Below are 12,060 nucleotides of genomic sequence, written 5' to 3'. Positions count from 1 at the left end.
GTATGGTTATATATATGAACACAGTACATTAAGCAGAAAATCTCTGCATACTCAGTAGAGGGCCTAAGTAACATTCTACACTTCCTTATTATACCTCCTTAGTCCGTATATATTTCACTAATGCTTCAGTTAACTATAATTGAGGTTTATGCAACCATTCATGCACTAATATATTCCTTCACTTTTCCTTTCTTCAATTACTTTATTTCAGTACTGCCCCACTTAATTTATGTTGTGTTATGTTGTTACAGTAGTACATCCTGTGTGTACACACACACACACACACACACACACACACACACACAAACACACACACACAGTATCTCACAAAAATGAGTACACCCCTCACATTTTTGTAAATATTTGATTATATCTTTTCATGTGACAACACTGAAGAAGTGACACTTTGCTACAAAGTAAAGTAGTGAGTGTACAGCTTGTATAACAGTGTAAATTTGGCGTCCCCTCAACATAACTCAACACAGTCGTTATTGTCTAAACCGCTGGCAACAAAAGTGAGTACACCCCTAAGTGAAAATGTCCAAATTGGGCCCAATTAGCCATTTTCCCTCCCCAGTGTCATGTGACTTGTTAGTGTTACAAGGTCTCAGGTGTGAATGGGGAGCAGGTGTGTTAAATTTAGTGTCATCGCTCTCACACTCCCTCATACTGGTCACTGGAAGTTCAACATGGCACCTCATGGCAAAGAACTCTCTGAAAATATGAAAAAAAAAATTGTTGCTCTACATAAAGATTGCCAAGACCCTGACACTGAGCTGCAGCACGGTGGCCAAGACCATACAGCGGTTTAACAGGACAGGTTCCACTCAGAACAGGCCTCGCCATGGTCAACCAAAGAAGTTGAGTGCAAGTGCTCAGCGTCATATCCAGAGATTGTCTTTGGGAAATAGAGGTATGAGTGCTGCCAGCATTGCTGCAGAGGTTGAAAGGGTCGGGAGTCAGCCTGTCAGTGCTCAGACCATACGCCACACACTGCATCAAATTGGTCTGCATGGCTGTCGTCCCAGAAGGAAGCTTCTTCTAAAGATGATGCACAAGAAAGCCCGCAAACAGTTTGCTGAAGACAAGCAGACTAATGACATGGATTACTAGAACCATGTCCTCTGGTCTGATGAGACCAAGATAAACTTATTTGGTTCAGATGGTGTCAAGTGTCTGTGGCGGCAACCAGGTGAGGAGTACAAAGATAAGTCTGTCTTGCCTACAGTCAAACATGGTGGTGGGACTGTCATGGTCTGGGGTTGCATGAGTGCTGCCGGGACTGGGGAGCTACAGTTCATTAAGGGAACCATGAATGCCAACATGTACTGTGACATACTGAAGCAGAGCATGATCCCCTCCCTTCGGAGACTGGGCCACAGGGCAGTATTCCAGCATGATAACGATCCCAAACACACCTCCAAGATGACCACTTTGCTAAAGAAGCTGAGGGTGAAGGTGATGGACTAAATCCTATTGTGCATCTGTGGGGCATCCTCAAATGGAAGGTGGAGGAGCACAAGGTCTCTAACATCCACCAGCTCTGTGATGTCGTCATGGAAGTGTGAAGAGGACTCCAGTGGCACCCTGTGAAGCTCTGGTGAACTCCATGCCCAAGAGGGTTAAGACGGTGCTGGAAAATAATGGTGCCACACTAAATATTGACACTTTGGGCCCAATTTGGACATTTTCACTTAGGGGTGTACTCACTTTTGTTGCTAGCGGTTTAGACATTAATGGCTGTGTGTTGAGTTATTTTGAGGGGACAGCAAATTTACACTGTTACACAAGCTGTACACTCACTACTTTACATTGTAGCAAAGTGTCATTTCTTCAGTGTTGTCACATGAAAAGATATAATCAAATATTTACAAAAATGTGAGGGGTGTACTCACTTGTGAGATACTGTGTATATATACACATACATCAAAAATGTGGAATGTTAGCCATGACAATTTTTCTGTTATAATCTTGATTATGGCTGACAGCTCATGGAAATCTAAAATCCAGTATCTCAAAATAGGATAAAAACATATATATATATATATATATATATATATATATATATATATATATATATATATATAAATGCAGAAATGTCAACCTTCTAAAAAGCATGTTAATTTCTGCACTCAATACTTAGTCAGGCTCCTTGCATGAATTACATGAAACTGCTTCAATGGGGCCTGCCATGGAGGCAATCAGCCCATGGCACTGCTGAGGTGTTATCTGGCCACTTCTTTGCGACAGAAATACCAGTCACTAAATTCTGCAACAACATGTGGAAACCAAAACATGCAAACTCAGCAAGTAATCAAGCAGATGCCTTGGTGGTGGTCAGCTTATTAGCAGCATTAAGCACCTCACCCGTTAACTACATACCTGAAAATGAGACACGGGATTCATCTTTGCCTTTTTTCTTCTCAACTTAAATCAGGTTCTACTGTGTCACACCACCCTGGCATTGATTCTTTTCTACCACATTCCACTAGTCTGGTAAAGCAGATCCCTTCATTTTTTAGCCTCCTATATTGCCAATATAAAAGGCTCAAATGTTAATTTAATCCTATATCATGTAAATTAAACCCATTATAAAAATGCTAACTTACAATTTGTGTTTTGCTGAAGAATTTTGAAAAATTAAGTTGTTTGAATACATAAGCATTTTTCAAATTTTAAACACATGGAATGTAGTTGTTTATATAGTAATCCATTTTACAAATATAGATGTTAATAGGACTGAGGGAGTGATCTAGCAGATAACTGCTAGTTTCAGTTTAACAAATCTAGGCAGTTTTAAACAATCGAGCATTAAGCTACACCAACTTAAAGTGTACTGTGTCAGAGCTCAACAAGCGTTGTTAAAGTTGGGAAAAATAGTAGGTAAATAATTCCATTAATACACCAGTAATTATAGCTTGCGATAACCACCTAGTAACATCAGCTAGCTATAGCTAATTTGCCGACCACACGTTTCAAAATTATGCAAACTTAAAGTATACCAGTAAAGCAAAAAGGGAATCCCTGTTGTAGACAATCTAGATTTGAACAAATACCATTCATTGCTTTTATTTTACCCTCTGTAATTCATAGTCATGAGTCACTTACAAAACTATAATCCTTTAGGTTTTGAGGGGGGGGGGGGGGGTAAAGTTTAGAGGCTTTTAGAAATAAATTTATTTTAAAAATTAAATAAATAAAAATAAAAAAAAAACCCACAACCCCATACAGGTATGACAACTCGTTCCATTTATTTAAAAACCAAGAGAAAAGGCAGTCTGAGAGTCCATGATTGAGTGTGCATGACCAGTCCTGAGGGTGGTAATAGATAAACAGGCTATACCCAATGTCTGTAAAGAGGAATCCAGGCCCATGTCCAATTATACACCTTAACTAAAAGGTAACAAGTTGCAACATTTTATTGCTCACTCACTTCATTAGTCACTATGATAAAAATCACATTTAAGAAAGAAACTTATTTAAAAAAAAAAAAAAAAAAAAAAAAGCTTAAAAATCTTGACAGTTCATGCAGTATCTACATATGGAGGAGTAAGCGCTGCAGTTTATTAGTCTTCTTGGATTGACTGGACATCAGTGCACTGGTAAAGTATCCACTGGTTTAATCAGGGATACACTGCAGTACCTGAAAAGAGGGCACAGTCACATTAATCATCCAGGTAATAGCCCCCCCCCCCCTCTCCCATACATACCATAGCTACAAGAAAGATCCTCATGCTTCAGAGAGCAATGGGAGAATTCAAGTTTGCATCATTATTTTAAACAGATACAGTTAGTCACTTAGGGGCAACCTTAACTCACTTTACACTCCTATACTTTTCACAGATCGCCTGCTGGGGCAGACTACTTGCAGCCAAGTGAAGCCGATGGAGCTGAACTAGACATGGTGCAATCTCTGCCAGAGTGTAGCCAGTAAAGGCATACAGAGAATCAGGCTGCTAAAAGAAAGGCCAAGGATCATCAGGGCATAAAATCCAACAATACCCTACCAGACATTAGCATAGATTTTATAAGTCTCTGCAGTAACTAAGCCAGCAATTTGTCATGTTATCAGCAATACTACATTAGTACAAGCCAGCCAAGTTGAGAACAGAACCTCACCCATAGGGTTCTGTTGATAGTGTAGTTTGCCAAACAATAAGCTGCAGCAGCGATCATGGATGGAAGATACTTGAGAAAGGGGTCCACTTCAAGTAAGCCCAGTTCTGAAACATACTAAAGCGGGGGGGGGGGGGGGGGGGGGTTAAACTAGGGTTCAAAGCTCAACACACTTAGACATATTGGCACTAACAATTACCAAAGCAAGATTTGCAGTTTTAACACAGACAGCTCCTGCCAAAAGGTACTGCATCAAAAACTGGTGACTTGTTGGTGCAGTCATGTCAAAGGACAGCACTTTGAGCATAAGGTGCTCCATACGCAGGAGCTGCTTCTTGGTGTAGGTGTCATCAGTGATGTAGACAAATTCATCCACCTCTGGAGGATAGATCTCTTCATATTTCCTAAAGGATGCATACAGGTTTAAAGTTGATTATATGCTCTTTTTTTTTAAAAGAACATTTACAAGCTCCATACGTACGCAGCCAGTAGGATTGCAGCAGTCCCCACAAGTTGCAGTTTTGCTCTGAGAACAGACATGCAGGAGAGAAAGCGGTCCAAGTAATTCACTGCCAGATAGATGGTCTCAGAGCATAGCTTGTATTCCTCAGCAACTTCAACCAACCAGTCAACAAGGATGACCCTCATACAGTTGGTGATGTCTGGCTGCTTGCTCATATAACCAGGCTTTGACCTATATCTCAACTGGAAGAAAGAGCAGACAAGTCAAGAAAGCATAGATGGGACAGAATATTTACAAGTTTTAAAGTATAAATACTGACTTCACTTTCTCGCAGGTGTTTATGAATGTCATCGGCATACTCAGCAACAGGCCAGTTGTCCTCAGAAATGAGTGGTTCTTCCTCTGGCAGGGACTGCATAGAAGCATCCAAACTTGAGCCTGCATAGACATACAGTTGAAATTCACAAGTTCTAATCTGAACCAGCCTCATGCTATAGAGCAACCATAACCAACCTGAGTTAAAGTCATTAACAGCAGTCAAAATCTGAAGATCTGATGGATGAAGAGAAACAGCCAACTGCACTCCAGTTATTTTAGCAGCTGGCACCTCAGCTGGTTCAACCACTCGGACGGAGGCAGAAGCAGATAGATAAGACAGGGCATCATGTCCATAGCCAGATACATGCAGTGCTGAGCCAGGTTTAGCTAGAACACCCTTAAGAGGAATGGGACATATTTAAGCTTCCTTATTAATTCAAGGAGGCTCAAGGCATGGGTGGGGAGATGGAGCAGAACTTATAACCTCACCTGGTTACTTCTTCTAGGATGATCATTTTCAGTCAAAACACCCAGCACCACCCTTTGGCCAGACTTTACACGAGGACCATCCACCCTTCCCTGAGCAGACAAGTTCTCCTGGCTGGCAAAAGGAGAAAGGTCACTGGAACTCATTTTCCAAAATGAATCAGCTCAAATACCAAGTCTAGAAGAAGTCTTGTTTTATTGCAAGTGCAACCTTTAAATACAAAAAAAAAACACACAAAAAAGTAATCATTTACAAGTTGACAGTCCTGTAAAGTTAGTTATATTTCAAACCAAAATCATTCAAACTTGTTGACAGCTAAGTCCATGTTAACAACTGGGAGGAAAACAAACTGCCAAGTAGAGAAAAGAGTGGGCAAATAAGACACTAAATCATGAGATATGACTGAAACGATTCAAAACCACAACAAACAAACCTTTTGTCAGCGCAAACCAGCCAGAAAATTAAAAACACTACTCGAACACTAAATGTCAAAGCTTCCTTCCAATCACTTTATAGTTGCAGGTCGTCATTTAGGTCAGTAATTCGACCAATAACAGCGCATCTGTAAACGGACAACCTCTGGAACTTAATTAAGTGCTTGCTCATTTCTAAGGTGTTGCTGATTGATTAAAGACGCCGGAAGCTGGCTAGTTAATAACGCGTCACATGGCAACGTAACCGTAGAGTTTTCTTTAAAAAAAAAAAAAAAAAAAAAAAAAAAAAACCCATAGAAATGAACACTTCCGCATTTAGTTCAATGACGCAGCAAATAACTAAAATTATGCGCTTTGTAATTTGAGAAAACCGTTTGCTATTTATATAATGAGTAAAAGTATCCTTTACAGAAAAATCACAAACACTGCGTGATCATATATTTTTCCTTATGTTATTGCGGATGTGTAGCCTAACGCGATCATATGTGAAGGTGCATTTCACCATGTTATCCCCTACCATTACAAATGTTAAAGGAAACGATCAATTAAAACCAGATGCCCTACAGATGGAGAAATTAACGTGTCATCATGTGACTATGTGATCATCTGAAAAATAAAGCCACATGTTTTCCATGTAAGAAAAAAGAAAAATGAATCATGTGGTGGGGGAAAAATACATGCACCACATGTACATGTGAAAAATAAAACCACATGCCCTACATGGGGAGGTGGGTGTAATAATAAAAATGTTTTTAAAACAACAACAACAAGAAGAAGAATAAAAATAAAAACACATGCATCAAGTGGGGGGAAAAACACACTACTTGTGGAAAAATTAACATGTGGCATCATGTCAATAATACTTTACCAAATGGGAAATTAAAATCACATGAACTACCTGTGAAATATTAGTATGTGAAACTAAAATAATCTTGTGGGAGGAAAAAAAGCATATGCATGTAAAACAAAGTGAAAATGTGTAAAAACACACATGTAAAGCTCAGAGTTTGTGTGTTTGTGTAAGCCAAATATGGCCTTATTCTCCTGCTTGTCCTGATGATTTTCTGATGAACTTTTAACTAGAAGTCAAAGGACCCTTGATTGATACAGTGTGTGGAGTAACTTTTTACTTTATATATGCTACCTCTAGGTCAAATTATTCATAAACATGAAATTAGCTTCCACTGTTATGCTGATGATACACAGCTGTATGTTTCAGCAAAGTCAGATTACAGGTAGCAGCTTAGTAAAGTTGAGGAATGTGTAAAGGACATTAGACGTTGGATGCTAATTAACTTCCTTTTACTTAATTCTGATAAGACAGAAGTAATTGTACTAGGAACACGTGTAGTTAGAAGTAAGCTTTCTGATTACACAGTAACTCTGGATGGACTTTCTGTTTCATCATGTGCAGTAGTAAAAGACCTTGGTGTGATTATTGACTCCAGTCTATCATTTGATGCTAATGTGGATAATATTACTAGGATAGCCTTTCATCTCAGAAATATTTCTAAGATAAGAAATATATTGTCACTACATGATGCAGAAATATTAGTTCATGCATTCGTCACCTCTAGACTAGATTACTGCAATGCCTTACTGTCTGGATGTTCCAGTAGGAACATAAACAAACTCCAGTTAGTCCAGAATGCAGCTGCTAGAGTCCTAACTAGAACAAGAAGATACGACCACATCACCCCGATCTTATCAACACTGCACTGGCTCCCAGTGAAATCACACATCGATTATAAAATACTATTATTAACCTATAAAGCACTAAACGGTCTCACGCCACAGTATCTAAGCGACCTTTTGGTTTTATATGATCCGCCACGCCTACTTAGATCAAAAGGTGCAGTCTATTTGTCGGTACCTCGAATAGTGAAGGCTACAGCAGGGGGAAGAGCTTTCTCTTATAGAGCCCCACAGTTATAGAACAGTCTTCCAATTAGTGTTCGGGACTCAGACACAGTCTCAGTGTTTAAGTCTAGACTTAAAATGTATTTGTTTACTCAAGCCTACCCTGACTAGACTTTCTGTTATGCTAATTCCCAGTCCTAATAATCTTTTCTCTCCCTCTCTCCTTCTGTCGAGCCACACACGATTTTATGGAGATACTAGAGATCCTGATCCTTTCTGATCTCCGGACCTGCCTGATCCGTTTCAGATGTCCTACTTCTGGATGGAGCTCTCATCTACTCCAATTCCAGATTGCTGGGACTACGGCTGCTTCTAAGGCCAAACAGACTGTATATAAATACATAATGAACTTTTTCACACTATCTGTTGTTACCCAGATGAGGATGGGTTCCCTTCTGAGTCGGACTCCTCTCAAGGTTTCTTCCTCTTAACATCTTAGGGAATTTTTCCTTGCCACCATCGCCACTCAGTGGCTTGCTCAATTGGGATAAATTCACACCTTTAATATCTATATACCGTGTTGATATATCTATAAAGCTGCTTTGAGACAATGTCTATTGTAAAATGCGCTATACAGATAAAATTGAATTGAATTGAATTGAATTGAGTTGAGTTACCCAAGGCTTAGTGGTTAGCACGTTCGCCTCACGCCTCCAGGGTCCAGGGTTCAATTCCCGCCAGGGCCATGTGTGTGAGGAGTTTGCATGTTCTCCCTGTGCTGCGGGGGTTTCCTCTGGGTACTCCGGTTTCCTCCCCCAGACCAAAGACATGCATGATTGGCGTGTCTAAAGTGTCCGTAGTGTATGTGTGAGTGTGTATGTGATTGTGCCCTGCGATGGACTGGCACCCTGTCCAGGGTGTACCCTGCCTTGTGCCCGATGCTCCCTGGGAAAGGCTCCAGGTTCCCCCGCGACCCTGAAGAAGGAGTAAGTGGTAGAAGATGGATGGATGGATGGATGAGTTACCCAAGCAAGGTTTTCACAATAAGGGAGCATTTTAACTAGACCTCAAAGTGGAACCTTTCAATTACTGCTGTAATGGATCACAGAAAAGCGTTCACCCTACTGTTGGGAGATTGTTAGTTGGAAGCCTGGCAGTGCCACAGCCATCCAAGGCCAGGTGCCAAAGGAAGCAAAATTGGCTATATGCTGTCTGTGTGGTAGGGATGGAATACTTTCTCTTCCCTGTCAATCACAGTGACACTAATCAATCGTGAGCGCATGTATGTGGATAAGGGCAGAGAGTGTTACACTCCCCTGTTGGGTTGGCTTCATTAGTCAACTGAGTGAATTATTACCAAAAAGGATTCAGAGAACACCTAAACAGGTTGGATATATAAATTTGATTGATTGGCATTTGTCCAGTGTGTTCATGTCATGTTCCCAGGATAGGCTGTAGAATCCAGGATAGGATAGTATCCACAAACTTTGACCTGAACACTCTGTCTCATACAAAAATAATGGAAAAGACTATTATAAAGCTCAACTCTATTCTAAATGAAACGTTTTAAAAAATGATTATAATAAAGGTCTCTCATTATTCTTACCACATTCTTTTGTTGGGAGGTTAAATTGAACACTATCCAGATAAAATTAATCACTGTAATATGCTCTAAATCAGTCAGTGTGTATTTAACTGGCCCTTGCATGCATCTGAGCACTTAATTTAATTGAACTAAACTGTGTTTGCATGAATTATTGGAGCATAATTGGAAGGCTGCAGCATGTAATGAGCAAAGAAATGATGGGTTTAAACAGCTGTTTGATTGCTGAGATTAGTTTAAAAAGCTGCCTTTGTCCTCCATTATGATTGGATAGCTTCACTTGTGTTTGAATGTCTCAATTTTTAATTCTTTTAATTCTGAACTTTTAGAATTTATATAAAGGTCCCAGTAGAAACTGGGTTCCTTCCATTCAATTATCTTGATGTATTGGGACTGGTCAGCAGTATAGGCAGCTGAGATTCTAAAGCTTCAAATAGTACCTTTTCAAATCTAATACTGGCTAGCAAACCATTTTTGCATTATCATCCAAAGTTCTCTTTACAGAGAAATGTTTGTATGCTCCACTGGACATTTATTATGCAGTTGTGCAAGTCATGTTTTAGTGTGATGAAATGTGCCTATTTAATTTTCCTTACTTCTCAGACACCTGGGAAAACTTCCATTTCCATGATTTCTTATGTCTACACTCTAAATTTTGTAGAGAACTGCATATGCCTGTGTGTTTTATGACAGAAATGTGTAATTGAGATTCAGCTGTTGAGTGTGCTGCCAGGCGACTGTGAGAAGGTAATTGTGTCTGTACTGCCACAGACATCCTGCGATCTCTAAGCTTCCGATTACCATGCAGGGAGCAACAGTGCAGAAACATGGCAGATGGAGGAAGAGAAAAGAGGGCTTCAGAGGAACACAGAGGAAAAGGTGGGGGTGGGGTGGGGAGGTTTTGTTCATGGTGTACTCTGCCAACACGCTCCACTGTGTCAAGCTCAACGCCTCACCACAAGCAATTCATAATTTTGATTGACACGATGCCATCTTCTGTGGCAAAGCCTCTTCTGCATTCATGTGAAAGTCTGCAAGACAAATTAGGAGAAAAAAGCACATCCATTAAAGGGGCCGTAGTTCATATTTTTCATTGTCTTCCAATTACAAATGACATTAAATTATGTGGAGATCTCTTCATTTTTTCCACAGCTATATATATACAATTAAAAAAGGAAATAATATGATCAATGTGATGATAATGTGATGATCAAGTGCATCACATGCCTGCAAAAAATGTTCAGAAAGATGAGCTCTGTGATGGACATGTTAGGTGTGTTTAAAGATGGTAAAGATGCTCTGTTTACTTCCACCCCATCTTTACTGCTAAGAAAAGCAGGATTGTGGGGGCAAGGTTGAAAACAAGTCTGAAAACAAGAAAAGGGCTTCCCAGTAGGCAGAGGCAAGGCATGTCAGCAGCATTCACATGCACACCTCTCTTCCTTTACTTTGTGACAAAGCCCATATGTAAGCCAGCAGGAGTATCTGCACTCCTCCAGGTGACAAGAAATTATGAAATAATAAAAATGTATTTAAATGTGGCATCAGCCACAGAGTCTGAAAACTTTATAGTTTAAATATTTTTTAGTTCTTCTCAAATTCTGGTCAATAAAATATCAGAACAAGGAGGCCTCTCTACTTGTCTATCAATCATGTTGTCTGTCATTCACAAAGCATGACAGACAGCATATATTCATATGATTTGAGGGTGTGGTTTTGGAGGGAACAATAAATGGAAGGTCAAATATATTTGAATGTTGAGTTTCAAAAATAACTTCTAATTTACATTAATCTCACTACATGCACCTTAAATGGCTTAATATAGTGAAGATAGCATCCTATTAGCTGCATCCCATGAAAGCATTGCTTCAACAAAACCTTGTAATGTATGATATTACATGATGTAATCATTCAGATAGATTAGTTTAGAACTGTTTTTGACAGTGATAGGCATGAAATAAGTTAATTTTAAAATTGACTTCAATTTAATCTAATCTTTATTTCACTTAAAAAGGAACTGCAGTGTATCCAATTAATTTGCCAGTTAGTAAGTAAAATAATTCCACTTTTTAATCAAACATAATTATAATAAATTATTAATTGTAATAAATATAATATAATTATAATAAATCCACCAGTTTATAATCAAACACCACAAATACAAGCAATTTGTGCCTACATAAATGCATGAAGAGTGTCTGATGCTTGCATGGGCCTGTTCTTTCCCAGCTTGTTCTCTCAACCAGTGTTAATTACAACATGTTTCATTTGTAAAAAAAATAAAATAAAATAAAGAAAGGTGCACAATATCGGTGGACCGAGAGTGAGGTCCGTCCCCTCACAGTGATGTCTTCAGTTAGTTATTAGTGCAGTCAGATATGAAGGATTAAGCGCGGCAGTGTGCAATGCACAAATACATAAACACACACAGGATAAGCCAGAGCACCACATTCGCAACCTAAAATTTGTGAGCTTTTCAAAAGATTTTTAAATTATAAAATGTGGGCAATAATTCTAATCATAAGCATTGATAGTATACTGATCTGAAATCAGAAACAGTGTTTTTGTTTTCAAGAAATGACCAAAATTAGGAATAAAGAATGAGCGTTGAACTGAAGAAGGCAGTGTGTGAAAGAAATAAGCAACTAAACATTATGTGTTGAACAGTCATGGAGCAGGGTGACTGGTGAGCAGAAAATGAATGTATGGGGGGGGGGGGGGGGGGACAGGAGAGGGAGAGATGAGGCAAAGAGGGAGGGGAGATATTCAGAGTAGAACA

At 39.4% G+C, this 12,060-nt stretch overlaps 1 protein-coding gene across 2 annotated transcripts; it reads right to left on the bottom strand.

Annotated features, from left to right (window-relative positions):
- Positions 1-3,226: 3,226 nt before the first annotated feature.
- Positions 3,227-5,856, bottom strand: ccna1 (cyclin A1). Of its 2 annotated transcripts, none has more exons than XM_017488511.2 (9): positions 5,818-5,856; positions 5,387-5,594; positions 5,093-5,294; positions 4,899-5,017; positions 4,598-4,821; positions 4,316-4,520; positions 4,120-4,233; positions 3,820-3,956; positions 3,227-3,643 (listed from the first exon to the last, which is right to left on the bottom strand). In XM_017488511.2, the coding sequence occupies exons 2-9, from the start codon at positions 5,528-5,530 to the stop codon at positions 3,592-3,594; spliced, it is 1,197 nt and encodes a 398-aa protein (XP_017344000.1). In that variant the 5' UTR covers positions 5,531-5,594; positions 5,818-5,856; the 3' UTR covers positions 3,227-3,591. The 2 variants fall into 2 exon arrangements, with proteins under 2 accessions (XP_017344000.1, XP_017344002.1); XM_017488513.2 differs by having other exon boundaries at positions 3,820-3,953.
- Positions 5,857-12,060: the final 6,204 nt, after the last annotated feature.

This window comes from Ictalurus punctatus, chromosome 16 (assembly GCF_001660625.3).
Source record: "Ictalurus punctatus breed USDA103 chromosome 16, Coco_2.0, whole genome shotgun sequence".
Lineage (NCBI taxonomy): Eukaryota > Metazoa > Chordata > Actinopteri > Siluriformes > Ictaluridae > Ictalurus > Ictalurus punctatus.
Note: the sequence above shows the minus strand (reverse complement) of the source record. Positions and strands in the feature narration are given on the sequence as shown.

Bases quoted from the DNA above. Each gene is read 5' to 3' on its own strand.
- ccna1 (XM_017488511.2), bottom strand. From the start codon at position 5,530: ATGAGTTCCAGTGACCTTTCTCCTTTTGCCAGCCAGGAGAACTTGTCT. The intron at 3,957-4,119 runs GTGAGGTTCTGT...CCTTTCTTTTAG, and splicing joins CTATCAACAGAACCCTATGG to CAGCCTGATTCTCTGTATGC. The intron at 3,644-3,819 runs GTGAGTTAAGGT...CCCTCTTTTCAG, and splicing joins GAAAAGTATAGGAGTGTAAA to GTACTGCAGTGTATCCCTGA.